The 25,341-nt window shown below is 39.0% G+C and overlaps 1 protein-coding gene across 3 annotated transcripts in view; it reads right to left on the bottom strand.

Annotated features, from left to right (window-relative positions):
• Window positions 1-25,341, bottom strand: part of NELL1 (neural EGFL like 1) — an 844,123-nt gene that overhangs the window by 61,566 nt on the left and 757,216 nt on the right. For 2 of the 3 annotated variants that reach the window (XM_024764657.1, XM_024764659.1), the window contains one exon: window positions 9,572-9,712. The exons of the other annotated variant lie outside the window; for it this stretch is intronic. In XM_024764657.1, the coding sequence (XP_024620425.1) occupies window positions 9,572-9,712 (141 nt within the window). The remainder of the gene's footprint in view (window positions 1-9,571; window positions 9,713-25,341) is intronic. 3 annotated transcript variants of the gene reach the window in all.

The raw sequence follows: 25,341 nt of genomic DNA, 5'->3' as shown, positions 1-25,341 counted from the left end.
TTGTTTCACGTATGTTGATTTTTGTCTCCAGCTTGGTGTTTTAAAGTCCCTAGGGGTGAATTCTCTGGACACTTCGTATCACCTAACTTAGTGCTAAGACAACAGCAGGCTTATTTTTGTGGATATAATAAGTATAACATGGCAATCCTTGTGGAGAGTTGTTTTTTCAATAGTTTTCTAGTTTTTCTCCTCTTCATTATCACCCAGGTGATCTTCACTTGGATTAGAATTGAGGTCCCTGGCTCTCCATGCACTGTGCATTGCTTCAAGCATGGCTCCAAGTTGTTTTATCTGTTCCATGGCTGGTCACAGCTTCCATTAGGAAGGTGTTTGTCACTGAAAAGATACTAATCAGGGCCAGGGGTGGCTTAGAGGATAGACCCTGTCGTTAGTTCGAGGTCTGTTAGAATAATTCCCTGAGATGTCTTGTTTCAGTTCCAGAGCTGAAGTGGATAATATCACATAGGCCTGTTGTGTCAGCCCAGATAGGCAGAGGGTGATCAATGGACTTTGCGTTCACGCCTGAGCTTAGTGCGATGAATGCTATTCTGACATCATTTTGTGAAATTATATTTTTGAAATGTTTATCACCAAAACTGAGGAGGAACATTTGCCTTCCTCGAGAAGTCCCCCAAATATATCCAATTTAACTTACAGGTAAACCGCTCCAGGCTTATGTATGCATGGCTGGATTTGAAGGGGAGCAGGAAACTTGCAGAGGGTCTGATGGGACACATTTCTCACCTGATTTAACATTTGCAACTGTGTGTTAATATCCACTGTAAGGCCCTTTCTGGGGAACCCAGAATATCCCCTCTATTAGATGTTGGGAAATGTTCTTATCCTCTCCATCCTGTGTCCTGACTATACCAATCTTATTCCATATCCATTCCATACCCAGGTGGTGTCTGTCCCTGGTCTCTCTGTCCATTTGAAGGTGGCAATTTTGTGCCAAGCAACTGAGCTCCCCTGAGTCCCCAGACCACAGCCCCATGTACTTCACACCACTGCTAGTTAGATGCATAAAGCTATTTAAACAGCGACATGGCCAGGTGGTGTCTGCCTTTGGGAAGTCTCTTAGATAGTTCATTACTTGGATGAAAACCAAACCTAAAGTTCTTTGGCAACAAATATCAATTTTGAAGTTAATGAGAGATCATTTAAATATTATCAAGGAAGGTTGGGGCAGGAGCTGTTTCAATGAAAATACTTTATGCATGGGTGGGTATTATTGTTTGGCAAAGAGAAAATCCAATGACTGTTCCGAGATTGGTGTGTATGCCTCTGTCTCTGAAACTTTCTTAGCTTGAAATACTCTGGTCCACAAAGATGCTTTCACCACCCTGGCATATCTCTGCTCTGGAACAGAGAAAAAGCACATTTGAGCCTTTTTGCTTAAAGACTTTTTATGCGAACTCCTTTCAGATTAGACCAGTTCATATAATCATGCTTTCCTTTTTGCTGTGCCTGTCAGGATATTCGTAAACGTCTTTGTTAACTCTCATGGTTAGTATATTTTCTGTATTTTTCAAATATTTTTATTTTAATAACCCTACTGAATGTGTGTTCTTTGTATATACTAATTACTTTCGAGCAGCGGGGGATGAATGAATGAATGAAAGAACAAATATAATTAGTTAAACATCTACTTACCACCGTTTCTCATACCCTTTATTCCCCACGCTTTCCTTTCCTTTTCTACTCTGGATTCATATCATCAAAAATGCAGGGAAGGTAATTGCATCAGTGGATAGCCAGGTGATACTATTGTTAAGGCTAAGATGCTATCAGATTACCTGTCAAGAACCTGCCACCTTGACATCCTGCCCCTGGTCTAGCAGGAGGGCCCAAAGACACAGCCCTTGAGTCCTTTGGATAAAGCAATTCCCCAATGCTCTTGATTCAGACAGAATATAGCAACGCTGTCTGGGTCTCAGTTATACTCCCTCATTCTCTCTTTGCTTTGTCTCATTGACCTGTAGCTGCTCTGCTTAACAGCTCCTTGTCTGTGGCTCATCACAGGTCTCCTCCTTTCCAGACAGCTCTACAGTGTTAACATACTAAAAGCAGAAAGAAGATTTGGGATCGAAGGCACCTGGATTACAGCCTTACTGGCTGTGGGATTTGGGACAAGTTATCTTAATCCCTGGGACCTTACTTCCCACGTCTTTAAAATGGTGACAGTAAAAGGGCTTCCCTCCTAAGACAGTTGTGAGAACTAAATTATGTAATGCATGAAGTTCCCTGGCACATAGTGTGGGTGCTCAGTTCATGATAATAGCTCACATTTATCGAGCACTTAAAAACACAAGTGCTGAATGTTTTTTTCCTATGTTAGCTTATTTAATCCTCACAATTACTCCACAGCAATTTATGAGGTCGGCACTTCTGTAAATTGCTCAGTGCCTGGCAGAAAGTAAGCTCTCAATAAATGTTGGCGCTTATTAGTATCACCGTTGCTGTCTTCATTTGACAGATGAGAGATTTAGGCGAAGGGAAGTTAAATGTTGACTATTATCATCTACTACTTGCTAGGATATTGGCATATAGGAACACTTACGTTACAAAAAATTCCACCAGGAAATATTATTTTAATCATTGTACGCTGAGGATACTAAGGTTTAGAGAGAGAGGTTAAATAGTTTACCAAATGTGGCTCAGCTAGAAAGCGGCCCAGCTGGGATTTGAATCCCCCAAATCCTATAAGTATATACTGGAAACCTGCCTCTCCTGTATCACACTGTTACTGGCTAAGGTTTCATAATCCTCCACCCCGCGCAGTGAGGTTTGTCACAGGGAGCATCTCCAGCTTCTAGCCCCCACCCTTTTTTTTTTTTTTTTTTTTTTTTTGTGGTACGCGGGCCTCTCGCTGTTGTGGCCTTTCCCGTTGCGGAGCACAGGCTCCGGACGCGCAGGCTCAGTGGCCATGGCCCACGGGCCCAGCCGCTCCGCGGCATGTGGGATCCTTCCGGACCGGGGCACGAACCCGTGTCCCGTGCATCGGCCGGCTGACTCTCAACCACTGCACCACCAGGGAAGCCCCCTCTAGCCCTTTTTTTAATCTCCACTCCTATAAGAACTAGACACTGGGCAATGACAGCAGAACCCAAATCATTCTTAGACCATTTCAATCAGCCCTGATGCTTCAATCAATAAAAAGTGAACTCTCCTTCCCAAGAGATTCCAGTGGAACATTCTCTGGTGGTTTTATGTTGCTCTGTAAGTTCACGTCAGTTGCAGCAGCTGCTCTGACAAGTAAATACTCACTGGGCTGTTTACAGTGACCAGAAAACAGACTCCAGAGTCTGGGAACCGGCCTCACACAACCAAGTCCCTTTAGAGGACGCAATAATGGGAGGCCAAGAGGCGCCGCGTCCCATAGGAAGAGCTGTATGTTATCCCCGAGTCTGTCAACAAAATGGCTTTTACCAGGATTTGAAAATTTTGTTTGATAACAATAATGACAAAATTGCATGAACAATACAATTTAATTCAATACAAATCTATAGGAGATACAAAAAGACCTCAGCTGTACTGCAGGCTATAAGGAACTGATGACGACAACAAACTTGATCTGATAAATTCCATACAACACGTGCAAACACATGGCTATGAGAACATAGGAGAGGTAGGCCTTTTTTTTTTTTTTACTATTAGAGAAATATGACAGTGGTTCTCTATGTTAATTGACTATTCTTTCTAATCACTTGTAGACCTTAACAAAATGACCTCAATCTATCCCATAACAGACCAACTGAATCACATTCTCCAGGTGTGTGACGCCCCATTATAAGTACTTTTTTTTTTTTTTGTAAAAGTAAGTACTTTTTTTTTGTGGGATCTTCCTGGACCGGGGCACGAACCCGTGTCCCCTGCATCGGCAGGCGGACTCTCAACCACTGCGCCACCAGGGAAGCCCTATAAGTATTTTTAAAAAGCTACTCACGTGAATCTACTGTGAAACACATTTGAGAATCACTAGTTTAGGGTGTAAAACTTCATCAGGATTTTGACAAGTGGAAATGGGGATAGAGGGATGGTCAGGGAAAAGCGTACAAGCAAAGGAGTAAAGAGTGCAGGGTTTGGGAAGAGTGGAAGAAATATTTGCGGAGGCTTGAGAATTCACGTGAGAGATGAGAGCGAGCAGAGGAAAATAAAGATTCAAAGGCAGAAGCAAGATCACGGAGACAGACTGACATCCAAGGGAATTTGAATCTCATTTTCAAAATATGTCAAATCCTGCTCTTTAGACATGGCATTGTTGATTATACATTAGTTTTCATTTCTAAATGACCCAGATAACTGTGCCCAGATAAAAAGGAACTGCTCACAGCTTCTATGCGAAAACTGAGAGTCACTGAACTCCCACCACTGCATCCAAACACAAAGTGCACCGGACCCCACAGTAATAAGGCATCCCTGTCATCTTCGTCTACAAATTCCAGCTATCAAACCTGTGTGTGCCCATCTCTCCTGGACTTATAAACATATACAAGCAAATGGGAGAGAAAGAGGGAGATAGAGACTCTGATAAACTTCTCAAGAAGGGCGATTCCGTCTGTCTCTGCAATACCTAGACTAGTCATTTCTTCAACTATATGATCTACTTTAGCAGAAAGAGGCAACAGTAAATCTTGCAAGGGTGCTGTTCTTTATGATGTTAGTAATGTTCGACGTTTCCAGTAACTGATGAAGTCAGTAGAGCAGGTGTTAACCTCATCTAACAAAAAATGGCTTGGAGTGTCAGGTGACTGTTGCCCTAAAAGCCTATAATTGCCATATTTTAGATCCCAACATATGCCATCCCTGCTATTGTCTGGGGAAAAAGCATAGCTGAGTGCATGTTGCTAAAACACTTACAAGAGGTTTTTAAATGATTGTTTTAGATGCTGCTATTTCTTTTAAATGTAAGCATTAGTAGCTGATGTTATTTAGGGCTTATTTTATGTGCTAATTTTCAGTGCCATTAAGATAGGTTATTATGATTCAAAATATTTCAAGTTATAAATCCTTCAACAACAGAGATCTTATCTTCTTTATACTCATATTCCCAGAAGACTTAACCCAGTACTGGTGTAATGGTTGTTCTTAATAAATATTATGTTTCTGAAACGAAAGACTCACATGATTTTGTGATATTTAACATCTTACATTACTCACTGCAATCTACACAACAAGTTGTGTCAAACCAAATACAAAATAAATTTGACCTGATACAGTTTTATCATCTATTCCTTCAATCATCTGACATATATGCATTGATGCCTAATTTGTGCCTACATTGTGTATACATGATGAAATGTGTGTACAGTGGTGAAACACAGACAAGGTCTCTGCCCTCAGAGAATCTGTACATTTGTGGCAGGAGACAATTACACATATGTATATGCACAATACATTTGTAAACAAAGAAAATGCTGTAAAAGATATAAAAGAGAGTGATGTAATGAAGCAACTACCCCAGATAAAATAGTCAGGGAGAGTCTCCTCAAACAAGTGGCATTCGAGCTAAGAATTAAATGAAAAAATAAGTCTACAAATAACAAATTCTCGGGCTTCCCTGGTGGCGCAGTGGTTGAGAATCTGCCTGCTAATGCAGGGAACATGGGTTCGAGCCCTGGTCTGGGAGGATCCCACATGCCGTGGAGCAACTAGGCCCGTGAGCTACAACTACTGAGCCTGCGCATCTGGAGCCTGTGCTCCGCAACAAGAGAGGCCGCGCACCGAGATGAAGAGTGGCCCCGCTTGCCACAACTAGAGAAAGCCCTTGCACAGAAACGAAGACGCAACACAGCAAAAATAAATAAATAAGAGTTAGGACTTCAAGATATTCATAAAAAAAGAAGAAAAACAAATTCTGGAGAGGGTGTGGAGAAAAAGGAACCCTCCTACACTGTTGGTGGGAATGTAAATTGGTGCAGACACTGTGGAAACAGTATGGAGGTTTCTTAAAAAACTAAAAGTAGAGTTACCATATGATCCAGCAATCCCACTCCTGGATATATACCTGGAAAAATGAAAACTCTAATTCAAAAAGACACATGCACCCCAATGTTCAGGGCAGCACTATTTGTAATAGCCAAGACATGGAAGCAACCCAAGTGCTCATCAACAAATGATTGACTTAAGATGATGTGGGGTGTGTGTGTGTATACACACACACACACACACACACACACACACACACAGAGTGGAATATTACTCAGACACGAAAAGAAAGAAATGTTGCCATTTGCAGCAACATGAATAGACATAGAGAATATTATACTAAGTGAAATAAGTCAGAGAAAGACAAATACTATATGATATCACTTATATGTGGAATCTAAAAAATAATACGAATGAGTCTATATACAAAACAGAAACAGACTCACAGACATAGAAAACAAACTTATGGTTACCAAAGAGAAAGGAAGGGAGGGAGGGACAAATAGGAGTATGGGATTAACAGACACAAACGACTATACATAAAATAGATAACAAGGATTTGCTGTATAGCACAGGGAACTATACCCAATATCTTGTAATAACCTTTAATGGAATATAATCTGCAAAGAAAAAGAAAACAAATCACTATGCTGTACACATGAAACTAACACAGTATTGTAAATCAACTATACTTCAAAAAAAAAAGACAACCATGCAAGGAAACAGGTGTTGAGTGTTCCAGACGGAGAGAACGTCAAAGCCAAAGGCCCTGAAACTGGGTGAGTTCACTGTCATGTTCAAGGCATGAAAAGATCAGAAAGGCTAACATATATAAGAGATAAGCCCAATAAGTGGGCAGGGACAATGTCACCTAAAGCCTGGAGGAAGACCATGCAGAGAAGTTAGAAATTTATTTACATTCAATGGGAAGGCGTTAGAAGGATGCAACAAGAAAGTGACATGATCAGATTTATACATCTATTACACCAAGAAATATTCTGAACCAATAGTGCTCTCAACTACCAAAAATAACCTAAATGATGGTCAGATTTCTGTTCTTAGTAAGACCCATATACAAAGCTATTTTTAAAGGAGAGGAAATGAAAGCGAATTCAGAAAATATGTTACTACTAAAAGCAACCCTAGTTCCTTGCCAAGGAATCCAGTTCACCGACAGTTTCCTGGGCAGAGCAGGAAGCAGTTCATGGATGAAGAAAGTGCATCCCTGGGGAGGGCACGTCACTCAGCATGGCAGAGAGAAATCAGCAGGTGAGGTGACCATGACGTCTGTCATTCTAACAGGGACAGTTATGACAGTGACAAGGCACAACTGATAATTACAACAGAACAATAGGTATAAAGTGGGACTTTCCCCAGCAACTGGGACATAGAGTCACCCTTGACCTAGGCTTGAGTCCCGACTTGTACCAAACAAGCTACGTGGCTGGAAGCAAGGTGTCACTCTTTCTGAGATTGCATTTCTTTATTGGACACATGAACTGTGGTTGCATTTTCCCATTTACTGCACACCAACTACCAAAGGGTCTCGCTGGAGAGACAGAAGAATAAACTTCAATTCATGTTCACAGGCTAGTCCAAGAGCAAATAAACTGAATGGTAGTGCAACAAGTGAAGCTACAGAAACATGCCGGGGTAAAAGCTCTAGAGCTAGAGAGGAGAGAAGTGAAAACTCCTATGAAGACATCAAAGAATGCTTCATGGGGTCCCAGTGAAACATGAGCTGAAGTTAGGAAAATGAACAAAAATTCACATGTGAATCAACATGATCAAGGAGAAGAGCTCCTTGACTCAGAACTCTGTTCCATTCCAGTCAGAGGGGTCGGCCCATGCAAAGGCACAGAAGTATGCGACACCACGGCAGGTCCAGGCAGTTATCAAACTGGATCAACTACGTCATGTTTAAGGTCTTTTATGCACAAAAAAGCTAAGAGTCACCTATGCATTGATGTTAAATACTGTTTTTAAAAATGAAATTTTTATCTTTAGCCCCAAAATGTAACATCGCATATGTCAATATTCTATATTTCTATCCAACAGCCATTTGATCTATCCCTATTCACATAACATCTATTTACTCTGAGTTGTACACATACGGAAGTTCCTGGCCACGTGTAAAGGAAGTATATGAAGACCCAGGATAGATGCAAACCTCTCCCTGAGGTTGCAAATCATCGTTTTAACAATAAAAGAAACACGGACAGACGTGGGGCAGAGGGCTGAATATGCAGGAACGGGAACATTTCCATTTCATAGATGAGACAAATGAGGTAGAGTTTAGTTAAGACCTTGCAACCTACTTAGTAACGGCAGAGCTGGAATTTGACTTCAGGGAGTCTTGGCTCAAGGGTCTATGCCTCTAACAACTACACCGCGTGCCTCTCAACAGTAACGCTGACATTGCAATGGACAATTCATGCCATGTGCCTATTGTTCCCCAGTTCATCTTTGCTTCAGAGCAATCTTAGGGGAAAAGTTGTAAAAAACACTGACTGGTTCTCAGGAGCAACCTTTAGAAAAAATAAAATGCAGATATGCAGAGAGCAAAGTCAAATTTCCATTTTTGAATTCAGCATTCTGAACTTTGAGAACCCATGGTCAGAATGCTTGCCCTCTGGGTCTGTCCAAATCAGCATTAAGAATTCAGCTGAGTCCATGTGACATGAAATAACTGGATTGGCCAAGGTTCTCATGGAAATGATTACATTTATTTTATTTATTTTTTTTTTGTGGTACGCGGGCCTCTCACTGCCGTGGCCTCTCCCGCTGCGGAGCACAGGCTCCGTACGCGCAGGCTCAGCGGCCATGGCTCACGGGCCCAGCCGCTCCGCGGCATGTGGGATCTTCCCGGACCGGGACACGAACCCGTGTCCCCTGCATTGGCAGGCGGACTCTCAACTACTGCGCCACCAGGGAAGCCCCTGAAACGATTACATTTTTGATCAGTTGTTTGGATTTTGTGAAAGGTATAAGGTCTTGAAGGGGAAGAACTCCATCTGTTAACTTCCTCTGTTCAGCAGTTAACAGAACTGCAAGCAGAAAAGTGATTAAAGGAGACCTTGCAAAGATGACAGCAGTGGTAACAGCAATAGTAATAAGGTTAATTTGACTCTGTCATATTTGTGCATCAATCCAAAGCTTATAATCCTTAAATATTACGGTATCCCATTTAAATCTAATAATATATGTGCATTGTTATCCACATTTTTATGTATTCACAGGAGAAGGCTCAGAGAGGTACAGTGACTTTTGTATTACAAGAGCCGAGATTTAAACTAAACTTTCTAAGTCCCTCAATATTTCCTCTTCTCCCACAGCTGTATCTTAAACTGTGAAAAATTCCAGCAAGTCATCACGGTTTCCTTCAGAAAGAACTAAAAGCCACAGACTACAGACCCAGGCTTTGTCCTCTGAGTGCCCCAGTTTCTGTATAATAGTTCTAAAACCCTGCACTGCCTAATCCCTGCCCTGATCCCTGAATTGCAGAGGGAGGAAATTTGAAAACTGATGACTTTAACCAGTGAGGGGTCATATCTTAACACTGGGAGCTGAACAGACTACCAAAGCAGGCTGCCCCTCCTGCAAAGGTCCAGATGGATGGAGGGCATGGCTGAAAGCTGCTTACCAATACAGGACTCCCCGGACAGTGAATAGGTCCCATCGTCATGGAAACCGCTTCTGCACTCACAGTGGTACCACCCTGGCAGGTTAACGCAGCGGGAATGGTTGTGGCACTCAATGATCCCCTCTGTACATTCATCAATATCTGCCTCAGAGAAAAACACAAGCCCACCAGGACATTAATTTCTTTTGACACCAACCTTTCAATAGACACCTAAAACATGCTCACGTCAACATATCAATTAAAACTGGTTAGTCACCTAAAAGAAAGTTACAGGAAAAACTGTATCCCATCTTTTTTTTCCTAGAATCCAAACAAACAAACTGAAAGCTTCGTTTTTTGGGTGATTTCTCATACATTGAACAACGCATGAGAACTGATGGTCATGAAGACACTCCTAACGGCACATGCTGTGTTCGTTTCTGAATCACCAGAAACTAAATCGAGGATGTTTGGCACACTTTTGTTATTCAGAGTATATGACTCTTCTCTGCTTCAATGATTTCAGTATAGTAATCCCAGATATTATTTGGTATTCTCTGAAAATACCTGTGAACAAATAAGTTCAGGAAACTCTAGGTTAAATAGTGTTACTCTAATGTTTTATAGATTTCAGTCTCAGAGACTTATCATATTTATATGCCCTGCAAAACTTAGCAGAATCATAATATGCACTGTTTCCCAAACTTATTTGGCTGAGAAATGCTTTTTCTTTGGATAATATCTTGTGAAACTAAGTTTTGGGGGAGCACGGTTTGAGCACCACTGTTCTAATTCTTTCTAAAACTGCTGATTCACTTAAGGACTTGATTTGTGATAGTCAATCAGAGCTCCTCATTCTTCAGTCGTGCGTGATGAAAAGAAGTTTTCTGGGCTCTGTTTGCTCTAGAATCTGGCTTCTTAGAATCAGCAAATGCCTGGATTCTCTGGCCCAAAGGCTTGCCTCCGAGCTGAAGGAAAATGACACCGCTGCAGAAAGATGAGCTGTCAGTCGTCATGCCAGGCTCAGCTCATCTTACAGAATCTCTCCAGGTAATTATTTCTTGGCATATAGCCATTGAGGGCTGGGAATCCGCCCCTAGTCCTCCTAGAAACACCTGAACTACAGCGGTCTTATACAAATAGAAATTTAATTAATACTCAGATATAACACATAATGGATACAACGCACTTCAGAGTCCTGTTCAGCAGTGCCGTGCTGTAGGCATCAACTACCAGTGTATCTATTACGCTGAAAAGTCCCGATTTGTGCACAAGGTTGTGAACGTAGTTTGAAACCTGCCAGTCTCATCTCATAGCATTCCAGCCAAGTAAAGAGAGGAAAGCTCTTTATTCTGGGCAACTCCATCCTGGCCTTTTTCTGCCAACTGCCATCTTCTTCCTTTATGGCTGTGTCATTAAGTTCATGCAGTCCTTTGACATACAGCATCCCCCAGCTTTCTAAATGCAATCAGGCCACAGGACCTAGTGCTTCTATAGCACCTTCAGCTATAGCAGTCAGGTTGTGTGTACATTTATTATAAATCTCCAAACAATAAAATTTCAACAACCATGTTTTCATTTCTGAAATTTTACAGGTGTGTGGTTCAGTGGGACACACCTTGAATCACTAAAATGTTCATAAATTGAAACAGAGAAGTGACTTGAGGCCATGTCTCACAGAGGGGAAGGACCGGGCCCTAAGTTATGAAGTCAGTTTGGTTATTTCTAAATATAGGTCACCAAGAGGAACAGACATAACTAGAAGACTGATTTTCAGAGATAACTTCTCTATGAGAGGCTGAAAGATAACTCTCTGTAACAAAGCAGCAACAAGTTTTGCCTCAGACATTTATTTCCACAGCTTCCAGAAAGTCTGTCATGATTCCCCACAGACCCTGTGATTTCTAGACTAATGACAATATTTAGGTAACAACCATCTAGCCACAGTTAGTGTCAGGAAACCAGGACATACAAAAGCAAAACTTCTCAAATAACCATAGAAATCATATGTCCTGGTTGGTCTCATTGTCACCTGCTGCCTCTTTCACTCTCAAAACCAACTCAGTTTGGAGGATAAATTATCTGAACATCTTACAAATAATTCCTCCTGCTCTCAATTCTACAGGAAATTTCTAGGAGGAGTGGGAATACTGAATGATGTGCAAATATTTTTTTTTCAATTCACAGATATTTTTATTCCCAAAATGAAATAAGAGAAACTAGCAAAAGCTTCCACGATCCAGCAGGATATAAGTTATCTGTGTAGCATGGGAAACTCATAGGGAGTGAATACAACCAGTCAAATTATACATCTGCAATTACCCCAGAGACACTGGGGTATTCCTGGCTTATACTGAAAATTAGAAAAGTAGTGGAGGTGTTCCTTGCCTGGGAGCTGCACTGCACACAGCAGATTCTGGGGCTTCACTGGGAATAACCAGGGCTCATCACACACTAGCACCTGCAAACAAGGCTGCACATTTCTATTTCATGGGCCAGGTCTATAACTGAAGCCAACAGTTTCATTTTATATGAGACCAGGCTGTACTTGAGAGGTGCTTATATTTTCATCGTGTTCGTAAAACTGGCTATTTTTTCTGTATAGTCGCAGTAGTATTAAAAGCAACAACCAGATACCCAAATACAGAAAACACGTGGAGGCTTTTCAGTGATACTTGGGGACTTTAAAAACTGTTAAATGGCTTGTGGCTGCCTTTGTCCTAAGAGATTTGTTTCTCCCAGTCAGCACTTGCTACAGGCAAACAAACAAGACAGATGCTCCGGGAACGGGGTCACTGTGAGTTCACCATGGAATCCGGCCCCCTGTCTCAAGGAATTCTGATAAATCACAGTGAGCCTGGGTGCATCACATGGTGTCAGACATTGCAAAGGAAACAGACAAATAAGAAAATCATTTTTCCTTCCTATAACAAATCCTAGGATTTTGTTTAAATCTCAGTTTAATCCAGCACAGTCCTGAAAATGTAGCAGAGGAAACGAGATGTTGGAGGATTCTTGAGAGTGGAACCTATAGTATTCACTTTTATATCCAAGTGTCTGCTACATAATGAATCACATGATAGCCCAGGTCAAATAGCTAACATATGGCGAAACCAGGTTCAGAATGAGCTAGAACCCGTACTTGTCACTCTTCTATCACATCATGTCATTGATGAATGGAGAAAGGAAGATTTACACCAAGATAATGTATCTATTCAATTCTCTAAATATTGGCTGAGCTGAAAATACATGTCAAGGATGCTATTTGTATCGTGGCAGTTGCAAAACAGATGCAAAAGTGAAGAAGATGTGATTCCTGAAACCCAGGAGCTCTCAAACAAGAGGAAGAGGTATATAACACACACACTCATCCTTCAAACCCTAACTGATATCACCTACTCCAACTCCTCCAGACATACAGGTCCTCCCTCCCTAATGCCTCACTATGTACACACACATCTATTTAAGCACAGCAGTATTTCCCTTTTGTGTCCATCCCTCAAATGCAGACTTTCCAAGAATAGAGACAACATCTTAGGTTTACATTTCTTGGAATAATAAGTGAATGTCAAGCAATATGAAAGCACCCAGTACAAGTCTGTGGGAATGAATGAATGAAAAAATAAATGACATTGGACCGAACATAAGGAACAATGAAAAAGTGCTGTAATAGAGACTCAAAGTACCACAAGAGTTCCTGCTATTTGCAAATCACAAAGATACAATGTCAATTCGCAAAATTAAATATTATGGGGTTAGTTCATCTTTATATCTTATTTACCTAAAAGACACTTTATAGTGTCTAAAAGACACTATATAGTTTTTAAGACTTTGCTTCTGAGTCTAATCTTTAGAGATTTTAAGGCAACAAAAGACACACAGTTAAAGTTGCCTTCAATCAAGAATCCTACTTGTACTTTGAGTTTTTTATTCAGCATGAAAAACAGAGGACGACCCAAGGTTTTACCATAGGATGTGTCCTAAACAACACGTTTAACCCTATTTGGAATGTACAGTGAATTTGCTATCAAAAGTCACTGGCAAACACATCCTTGGATTCTTGCAAAATTCTAGTTTCTTGACTTGGATGAATCTCTTCCTTCATCTGATCTCCTCTCTCACAGATTTGCTATTTGAAAATTTACAAAATAAAGTTGTTCTCAAAGTTTATTTCCAAGGAGATACTTTTGTATTTCATATTAATTGGTTAAAGTTCACAGTGAAATAGTTGATTGTATCTTTTCTAGGGATTTGTAGGTTGAGCCATGAGAAAAACTTTTGATGCTTTCATTCATTCAACAAAAGTTTATTGAGCATACTTGTATGAAGCTATATTCCACCCTATGATAAAGAGATGAAAAAGATAAGGTCTCTGTACTCCAGACACTTAAGAGTCTATCAGTGCAACTGGAATGTAAACACATAACCATGGTTGAGAACACTGGCTTTGCACACAAATACGACTTCAAACTCCTGCCCAACAACACACTAGTATATTGTTTAGAATCTTCCAAATTTTTGCTTTCCGAACTGTAGATCATGAATAACAAAATCAAACTTCATAGATGTGATGAACAAAAAACACCCTTAAGCAAAATCTACTGTTTCCCCTATTGTATAGGATATTAACTTTGGACTCTATATTACTGCTTAAAAATAAAAGACAGAAAAAAATTAATATTACCTTGTAACCAGGTCACTGGTTAGGACTGAGAGACGATTTCTGGATCTTTAAAAATGTTCATTTGCATTTTTAAAAATTTATATATTTTTAATCTACAGCCAACATTGTTCTCAATGGTGAAAAACTGAAACCATTTCCTCTAAGATCAGGAACAAGACAAGGTTGTCCACCCTCACCACTATTATTCAACATAGTTTTGGAACTTTTAGCCACAGCAGTCAGAGAAGACAAATAAAAGGAGCCCAAATCAGAAAAGAAGAAGTAAAGCTGTCACTGTTTGCAGATGACATGATACTATACATAGAGAATCCTAAAGATGCTACTGGAAAACTACTAGAGCTCATCAATGAATTTGGTAAAGTAGCAGGATACAAAATTAATGCACAGAAACCTCTTGCATTCCTATACACTAATGACGAAAAATCTGAAAGAGATATTAAGGAAACATTCGCATTTACCATTGCAACAAAAAGAATAAAATACCTAGGAATAAACCTACCTAAGGAGACAGAAGACCTATATGCAGAAAACTGTAAGACACTGATGTTCATTTGTATTTTGAGACGATTGTAATATTGCAAAACATTCAGTGATAGAATCTATGAATCTATAATATATACCCCATAAAACTGGATTCTCTCCTCCCAAAAAACGTTACATGACTTTAAGGAAGTAAAGCAATACCATAAATTGCCACAAGTACAGTGAACACAAACCTGATTATTATCTAATATTTGCTGAGTTCCAGGACTCTACTGAACATAGCACACATCGGAATACTTGAGGGAAACTAAAAAGACAAATAAATGAAAAATAGAGGTTCTGTGGAAAGGCAAATCAAAACTACATGGAGGTATCACCTCACACTGGTCAGAATGGCCATCATCAAAAAGTCTACAAATAATAAATGTTGGAGACGGTGTGGACAAAAGGGCACCCTCTTGCACTGTTGGTGGGAATGTAAATTGATGCAGCCACTATGGAAAATAGTGTGGATATCCAGCAGTCCCACTCCTGGTCATATATCCAGAGAAAACTTTAATTCGAAAAGATACATGAACCCCAATGCTCATAGCAGCACTACAATAGCCAAGACATGGAAACAACCTAAGTGTCCATCAACAGATGAATGGATAAAGAAGAGGTGGTGTGTGTGTGTGTGTGTGTGTGTGTATGTGTGTGTGTTTGTGTGTATATATATATATAAAGTGGAATACTACTCAGCCACAAATAAGAATGAAATAATGCCATGTGCAGCAACATGGATGGACCTAGAGATTATCATACTAAGTGAAGTCAGAGAAAGACAAATGTTATATAGTACTACTTATATGTAGAATCTAAAAAAAATGATACAAATGAACTTATTTACAAAACAGAAAGAGACTCACACACGTAGAAGATACACTTATGGTTATCAAAGGGGAAAGGTCAGGGGAGGGATAAACCAGGAGCTCGGGATTAACAGATACAAACTACTATAGATAAAATAGATAAATGACAAGGACCTACTGTATAGCACAGGGAAGTGTATTCATATCTTGTATAACCTGTAATGGAAAGGAATCTGTAAAAGAATATATGTGTGTGTGCACGTGTGTGTGTGTGTGTGTGTGTGTGTGCGTGTGTACCCACTGAATCACGTTGCGGTACACCAGAAACTAACACAACATAGTAAACCAACTATACTTGAATTAAAAAAAAGAAAAGAAAAAGAAAGGCTCTGTGGTAAAAACAGTCTAGCTCTTCCATCTTTTCTTCTTGGGCTCCCAAGGGTGTGTCCTGAACATAGGTCCTTTACAGATGGGTGAGGCCTACATGTCTTTTGCAGATGGGTGAGGCTTTGTGACTAAGCTCTAGCTCTAAAGTTAGAAATAATGTAATTCCAATATGGCCCACAAAAATATCTCATATGAACCTCCATGCTATTTCCACCTTCCCACTGGAGGCTAATGTATAAGGAAACTTGGAAGCCACAGGTTGAAAATGGCAGAGCCTTTGTCTGTCTGGCTCCATGCGTGACTAAGTGGAACAGAGCCCTTCCACAGACCTGAAACTGTCAGGGACTCTTTATGTGAGCACAGATATGTTTCTATCTTATTGAGCCATTATACGTTTTGGGGCTGCTTTATTGCTACAGCCAGCGTTTCCTAACTGTTTTGATAGAGCCCTTTCCACATTAAGGGGAAAGACTGTGCTAAGGTCAGAAGCATGCAGACACAATCTCTAAAAAAAAAAAAAAAAAAAAAAAAAAAAAAAAAAAAAAAAAAAAAAAACACCTGCACAGGTAAACACAGCTGGCCCGTGAGCCATGGCCGCTGAGCCTGCGCGTCCGGAGCCTGTGCACCGCAACGGAGAGGCCACAACAGTGAGAGGCCCGCGTACCGAAAAAAAAAAAAAAAAAAAAAAATAAGCAAACAAGAAAAAAACAGCACCTGTCAAGATTATGCAGGCAGCTACAGGGGAGGTTTTGTGCTGAAAACCGAGAATTGAGAAAATGTGCAAATGAGACAAAGCTTTGTAGTCAAATATACGTGAGTTTGAATCCTGGCTCTGTGATTTCCTAGTTCGAAGTCTCTGAGCAGGTTATCTTTTTTCAGCTTCAGTTTCCTTGGCTCTTAAAGGAGGAGGATATTACCTAGCTCTCATTGTTACCTTAACGATTGAATGAGAACAATGTAAAGCTACTCCACCAAACTAGGCAGGCACTCATTAGGTCTGCAATCATTAACATTCTGTAATTTCTAATCCCCACTTGGTCATGGAGGAACTATGTGTGTCCAGGCCAAGACAGTCTAAGTCTCCAGGCTTCCATTCCTTTCATGTAAAAGGAAAGGACTGTGCTGTAGCACACCTCAGTCTTCTTCCAGCTTTAACTCCCTACAAGATGGCAGATCTGGGCTTTGGGCTGATGTCTTCATCTGCTACTAACCAGCTGAATGGTGTTATCAAGTTTAAGTGATCACTTTGTACCTCAGTTTCTTCATTATCTAATTTGCAATAACAAAAATAAATGTTTCGTCTGCCTCACAAACAAAGCTTCAATAAGGTATAAACAAGCTCTGGAAGTCAATTAACTGCTACACAGAATATATGGTGGTATCATTATTACTGTTTCTTCTTCGTAAGTGCTGATCAGCAACTAGGTTCAGTCCATTAAACTGAACGGTGCCTGCTATTAATAATAGCATCAGTGGCATTGGTGATATTGCTCTTCTCTGCCTTTTGTAAATCTCTTTCTTTACTGACTTGGCACAAGAGAGTTGTACCCTTCTAATTTTATCTCTGAAGTGCTTCTTTTTGTTTGACTATTCTCTGAACAAATCATTCCCAAATTCTTCTACAACGAATCAATTTATCCCACTTTAACTCTCCTCTCTAATCTGGAGGGTTTCTCATCTACGTCTCTATAATGTGACCTCTTACAAAAGTTCATACACACATTTACTATTGCCTATGAATAAGCTAATCTCAGAGGTCTCTTCATTTCAAACTCATTCTACCCAAAGCATTACTATAACATATATCTTTCTATGTATCAAACTCATTTTCCTCCCCAGTACTCCGTCTCAGCTCTCATTCCTCACAATCAACGAATAAAAGGTCAAAGTTGTTATAATGGCTTACAAAATCTCACATGATCTGCCTTCTCTTACTTCTTTGAGTTCATCAAACACTGTTCTTTTTGATTACACTGGCCAGGACAGCTACACTGACTTCCCAGCTACTCCTCAGGCATATCAGACATGCTCCAGCCGCTGCATATGTCGCCCACATAAGCTGTTCCTCTGTCTAGAATGTTCTCTCAGATATCTCCATGGCTTAATGTCTCAACCTCCAAGTCTATACTCAAATGTCCATCCTCTCAGCAAGCCCTTTGCTAGGTTGTAAGCCCATGAGGTGACATGAGGTGACATGAGGACAGAGCAGGACCTGGAATTCAGTGGCACAAAAGGAATATTTTCTGGGTGAGGGAAAGTCAGAGGAAGGGAAGGGAGATGCATTGAAACTTCTTCCTTTGACATGGTTTAAAAATCTGTTTTGCATCCATTCGCTAGATCTGTTGCCAACACCACACTCAGTTCCTTATTTTCTCAGACCTGAATGAGTGCAGTATCTCCTGGCTGGTCTTTCCACCACTGTCTTCTCCAATTCATAGGAGATGTTCCCAAATCTAATTCCCAAGGCTGATGTTCCCAAATCTAATTGCTCAGAAAATTTTAATTAAAATAACACTAGCTATTCTGGCACTCGATAGCTAATTCAGCTTGAGTAAGTCACTTTCCAACTCAATACATTAACTCTTTTATTTTTACAATAAGCAAAGATTTAACTATATCAGTGTTTTTCAACTAGTACTCAACAGAGCACTAGGTTTCCATGGAGGTTCTCTTAGGCAAACCAGCTGAATCTCCAGACGGACCCACCTGGAGTGGCCATTGAGCAAGTTATACATTTCTGTAGTATAGATCTATTAAAGTTTCACTGGTGATGCCCATTGATAATTAAACAAACAAACAAACAAAACCATTGAACTAGGTCATATTCACTCCCAGTCTGAAATTTCTGTGATTCTGTGATTTTATTATATCCGGCTCTTCTAGTACTTACAAATGATCGTTATTATAAAAACCTCCCACCAGGCAAAGAGTCAATAATCTGACCTCACTTTGCCTATCAATTCTCTTTCATTTCTCAGAATTCTTCAGCACAAAACCGTGGCACACTCTGGCCTGGTTACCTTAGTATCCACATATTCTATGTGCAATTTCATTTCATGCTTCCCACTCTGTAAGTGACTGTTTTTTTTTTTAAGTTAAAATCCAAGCACAAATTTTAATCCCACAAAAAAATCCTCTTTCTTTCCTCTGAATTCCTATAGTGTTTAACAGTTCTATCAGCTGAATTCCTACTGTGCTCTTTAACACAGTTCTGCTACCCTATTTAACTTATATCCACTCTATTTTAGAATATTCTGTGTTTCTTGCTATAGTTTCTCTCTTACCAAATAGGATTTTTGAACTTCTACCTATTAATAATTTACTGTATGTCAGGCCCTCCAACAAGTGCTTTATATTCACTACTTCATCTGGTTCTCAGAATGGCTCTGACATAATCTGAATTACCTTAAACAGCTGGCTCTGACATAATCTGAATTACCTTAAACAGAAAATGGGGGCTTAGATGTTTAAATCATGTGCCCATAGTAAAGCATCTGGAAAGTGGCGGAGAGATTTAAACCAAGGTCTACTTGACTCCAGAATACACCCATTAACCCATACAGCCTCCTGCATATTTTGGAGGAAGAAGGAACTTCTTTTTTAGCATCACCTGTGGCTAAGCGCCATTTCAGGCCTAAAGATGATCTAACATCGTTAGCAACAGATATGCAGGTGAAAGAGCTGAGTATAGACTTCAGCCAATGCTACTACAGAGGAGACAGAAATTAGAGTCTGAGGCTAACCAAGTTAACTGCCTGCTATAATGAAAATAAGCACCCTTCAGAGGAAAATTCTACCTCTACTAAGTAGGAACATAATTATCCAATACACAATAAAAAAATTATACATCTTAAGAAATAAGAAAATGTGACCATGCTAAAGAGAAAAAGCAGATAATAGAAACTAACCCCACTCTTACCCAGATGTTGGATAAAGTAGACAGAACTTTAAAGAAACACAGAAATATGTTCAAGGACTGAAATTAAAAGATACTGAGTTGAAAAATAAATAGACTTCTACTTTTATTGAAAATTGAATAACAGGGACTGGACTTACCTTCCCACCCAAAATAACAAGAACAATCCAAACAATATATATGAACAAAATGGTTTTTAAGATATTGGAAATTAGGCAGTTAAGAAGAATGATCCCTGAGAGACATAAAACACATGAGAAGAGTCCTGCAATTGCCCTAGTCTGCTACCTTAAGAGAGGTTCAGACCTGGTAGAAGGGGGAGGAGCACAAGAGGAGCCCAGTGGACTACCTGGTTTAAGGATATGGAGCTAAGGGTATGGAGAGAACAAGATAGCTAGAGTTTGCAGAGCAGAGTAGTGGAGGGGCAAGAGCTGCACAGAGAGAACTCTGGAGTCCTGCAGGGTGTCCCATTCATGTATTCAGCAGAGTACTGATCAGAAAATGAGTGTCATCAAACTACTCAAAGCTGGAGAAAGACAATCAGAATGGATTAGAGGCAACAGTATCTGGTGGTCACCTAGGGAGGGAACTAGTGCATGCTTCCACAAGCCAGACTGAAAATTCTCATAATTCATTGAGTAGTACTGGATAGAGTACACAAAAAGGTCTTGCCTCAGTACTGTAGAATAATTAGCCCTGTATTAAACACAGCATTGGCCTCAACTAATAATCTTAAAAGCAAGACCCAAAAGGATATAATTGTATATAAGTATCTTAACTGTGTCCCAGAAGAAAGCTCAGGAATATTTATAGGAATACAAAAATATCCAGGATCCAAAAGGTAAAATCAATATTGACTGGCATTCAAACAAAGATTATTAGGATGTCTGGGGAAAAAATCTAACTCAAAATGAAGAGGAAAGAAACCATTTGATATCAAAACAAAACCGACACAGGTGTTAGAATATAGGACATTAAAACAGTTACTATAACTGTATTCATGTTAAAAGAGTTAATAGAGACAGGAAAAGAGTTTATATATATTAACTGTATATTATAGATAGAATATATAATATTATATATATATATATATATACACACACACACACACCATCTGCATGCATGTATCTCCAAATCAAGCTAATAGAGATAAAAGCTACAATGTATGAGACGAGAAATACACTGTATGAGGCTACTGGCAGATTAGAAAAGATTAGTGAACTTTAAGACATAGAAATAGAAACTATCCAAAACAAAATATAAATAAAAAATAGACTTTAAAAAAATAAAAAGAGAATCAAACTACAGGAGAAAATCAAGTTATCTAATATATGTGTAACTGAAGTCCCTGAATAAGGAGCAGGAAGACAGGAAAAATACTTGAATATTAGCCAAAAAGATTCCAAAGGCATTGAGAACTATAAGCAAATAGAATCAAGAAGTTCACTGAGCCCCAGGTGCAAGAGACATGAAGAAGAAAACATGAAGGCACATCATAAGGAAACTTCCTCCAAACAGTGATAAAGTAAAAAAGTCTTAAAAAGTAGTCAAAGAAAAAAAAAAATGATATGTTACATGCAGAGGAACAAAGATAAGAATGTCACCAGATCTCTTTTGTGAAACAATGCAAGTGAAAAAGACAGTGAAGTAATGGCTTTAAAAGCATAGAATGAAAAAAAAAAACCTGTCAATTTAGGATTCTATACATAGCAAAAATAAATTTCATAGATGAACTGAAATAAAGACCTTTCAGAAATATAAAAGCTGCAAGATATCACAGCTAGCCTTTCAGTACTACATGACATTTTAAAGGGAGTCCTTCAGGCACAAGGAAAATGATAATAGATGAAAATATGGATGCACACAGAAGAACGAAGAATACTGGAAAAGGTGTCTGCATTGTAAAATTATTTTCTTTATTATTTTTAGCAAAAAATTTAAATTTTAAAATTATTTTCTTATTATTTAAATATCTTTAAATTATTTTTGACTGTTTATTAAAAAAACAACGTATTTGGAAGTTTCAAACACATGTGAAATAAAATGTACAACAACAGCATAAAGTCCAACAGGGAAGAAATGGAAGTGTATTACTGTAAGGTTCTTATATGTAAGGCAGTATAATAGCACTTAAAGGTAGCCTATGATAAGTTAAAGGTTATACTACAAATACAAAAGCAGCCAGTAGAGTAACAAAATAAAGATTGATAACTAATAAGGAAACAAGATAAAATACAATCCTATAAAACACTCATTGCAAAAATGGACATAAAAAAGTAGACAGGGAACAAAGAACACATGGGACAAATAGAAAACAAATAGCAAGATGAGAGACTTTAGCCATATCAATAATCACACTAAGTGTGAATGGTTTATATATCCAGAAGTCTAGATGCAATAAAACTATTTTTCAAAAATGATGGTAATATAAATATATTTTCAGATAAACTAAAACAGAGGATCATAGCAAGCTGACTGGCACTACAAGAAACACTGAAGGAAGTTCTTAAGGGTGAAGGAAAAAGAAATTAGATGGTATCTCAGATCCAGTGGAAGAAATGAAGCACATTACCAATAATAAATATAGGCGAAGATATATAAACTATATGGATTATCTCTGTTTTAGTCTCTTAACTTCTTTAAAATACAAATAACTTTAAATCAAAAATTATGTCACTATTGTAGGACTCAGAACGTATGCAGATGTAACAAATGACAACAATAGCAAAAGGAGAGGTGGGTGGTAAAATGGAACCATACTCAAGTATTAAAATATTAATTCGAAGTAGTCTGTGAAAAACGGAACTATACTGATCTAGCAAAACAGGAGCCAAAGTAGACTGAAAATAAAAATAATTAAAAAAAAGCAAAAAACCTAATAAAATAAAGTATTTGATTAACCCCAAAGAAGGCATCAATAAAGGGAAAAGAGGAATTAAAAAAATCAGACAAATAGAAAAGAAACTGAAAAATGGTAAACCCAAATCCAACCATATCAATATTTGTATTAAATGTGTATGTGTGTGTGTGTGTGTGTGTGTGTGTGTGTGTGTGTGTGTATCTCACGCAGCTAAAGGCAAAGGTTACCAGACTAGATAAAAAAGCAAGATCGAATTATATATTGTCTTCAAGGGCTGCACTATAAATACAAAAATACAAGCAATTTAGAAGAAAAGATATAATGTGTACACATGAATGTTAAGAAAGCTGGAATACGTATTATTTTTCAGCTTAATTAAGGGATACTTGGCAAATAAAATTGTAAAATATTTAAAGTGTACAACACGATAATTTGATATATGTATACATTGTTAAAGGTTGGAATAGCTATATTTATATCAGAAAAAAATAGGCTTGAAGATAAGAAAACTTAGCAAAGATAAAGGCATCTCCTAAAAGAGTTCATCAGGAAGATATAACAATCCTAAATACTGAAAGTTCTTAATAGCAAAGCTTCAAAATATATCAAACAAAGCCAAAGAACTAAAGGGGAAAACACACAAATCCAGAAATTTTAACACCCATATTTCGGTAATTCATAGAATAACTAGACAGAAAAAAATCAGTAAGAATGTAGAAGACCTAAACAAGACTTATTGACATTTACTGAAATGACACCCAGTTACTTCAGCATACGTATTTTTTTTTGCGAGTGCACATGAAAAGTTGATCAAGATAAAACAAATGCTGGTTCATTAAACAATCTCTAAAAAGTTAAAAAGACTGAATTCTTACAGGGTATGTTCTCTGACCTTCAGAATTAAATGAGAAGTCAAATAACAATAAGATATCTAGAAAAAGTAAACATATTAGGAAACTACACCACCTCCAAAAGCCCATGGATTAAAAAAGAAATTACGGGAAAATATGAAATATGATGAATGATAATAAAAATACAACATGTTAAAATTGGCGGGAATCAGCTACAGCAACGCCTGGAAACAAATGTTTGGCTGTAATGCGCTTACTAGAAAAAAGAAAAGTTTAAGACCGGTGATCTAACTTTCCACTGTAAGAAACCAGTAAAAGACAGGCAAACAGATTTTTACACTATATCTGGTCCTGCCACGGGGCTGGAGTATGTGAGGTAGCGTCAGTGTCGACATCAAGGCCTCTCAAAGACTCTATTAAAATAGAAGGCGTATTTCTTAACATAACCTGAAGCAGAAGCGCCAAATGTAAATTTTTGATGCTGAGAACCAGAGGAAATACAAAAATATGATTCTGAACAACAAAATGAAAGAAAGAGTGAAGGGCAAAGGCTGGAGGAGTAATTGTGAAGTACAGATCTAGGAGAACAGAAAGCAGTAATCGTGAGGTGGAAGGACCAGGTACGTGGAGAGAGGCCCAGGAATGAGTACTTGAATGGTAAGTTGATGCTGAAACACCTTTTAACCTTAGACCATCGGTTTCAGGTTATACTTTAATCTCGCTTAACAACTTCCAGCCCCAAATAAACATACTGTCTCACCTAATCGAAACCGCCAGGGGTTCTAAACTATGGGATTCAGGTAACCAAACAGTATCATCAGGATTCAGACTCCTCCTCTTGTTACTCTGCTCTTCATTGTTCTAGCTTCACTTTAAACCAGAGCCTCTCCAGCCGTTCTAAGCTGTTCTAAATCCATCGAAAAGAGAGATTCTTTATCAACAGCACTGTCAAAAATCTAGGATTTGAGCATCGTTGGTCTCAACTTGGTCATCTGCTGAGTCCTGAAGTAATTACTGTGGCCACGTCTGGGTTACCAGCCCAGCCCTGGAGCAAAACGTAAACTCAGCTTCACCTGAGGTATCTGGACCTAAGAACTGAGTTCAAAACCAATCAAGGTTTTATTTTACAACTGCAGCATATCTGAGATGAATATACTGGCTCATGAACCCATCCTACTTTGGACAGTCTACAACTTTCCCTTAGGAATGCTTCTCAGTCTAAAGGGCACTTTCAATTCTCTATTCTCGTCTTAGCATCAGATCAAAGTTTCTGATATACGTGTCTGTTGTTAGCAAGAAGGTAAAGAAAGACGTCCAGTGTCATTCTATGAACTAAGTATAAAAGATTCCTCCGAGGATTTGGGGAAGATGGCGGAGTACACGTCACACTAGTAAAGGGGACATAATGTGTTCTGGCCAATTCCCTGGGAATCACTTCATTCCATCATTATCATCATTGTCATTGTTGCTCATCATCATCACCATTTACCGAGATCTTGTTTTGTAACCTGCATGCTGTTAACTACTCTAAATATGTTTTTGAATGCTTCTGTCAGTCTTATACACAGCAAGCATTTGCAGCTGACTCCTTGCCAACCATCCTCCCAGCCCGTTGTACCAGTCATTCATCTATTTGCTGTCAATTCAGTACCTACCTTTCCTCTGTTGACCCCGGAGAGTAGTATTCCTCAGACCCTTTTGTCAACTGGCTTTCAGCTAGGTGTGGCTGATTGGGGGCATTGGTGAGACTTAGGAGTGA

The sequence above is a fragment of the Neophocaena asiaeorientalis genome, unplaced genomic scaffold (assembly GCF_003031525.2).
Source record: "Neophocaena asiaeorientalis asiaeorientalis breed wild unplaced genomic scaffold, Neophocaena_asiaeorientalis_V1.1 scaffold230, whole genome shotgun sequence".
Lineage (NCBI taxonomy): Eukaryota > Metazoa > Chordata > Mammalia > Artiodactyla > Phocoenidae > Neophocaena > Neophocaena asiaeorientalis.
The sequence above is the reverse complement of the archived record's forward strand: the minus strand, read 5'-3'. Positions and strand labels throughout refer to the sequence as shown.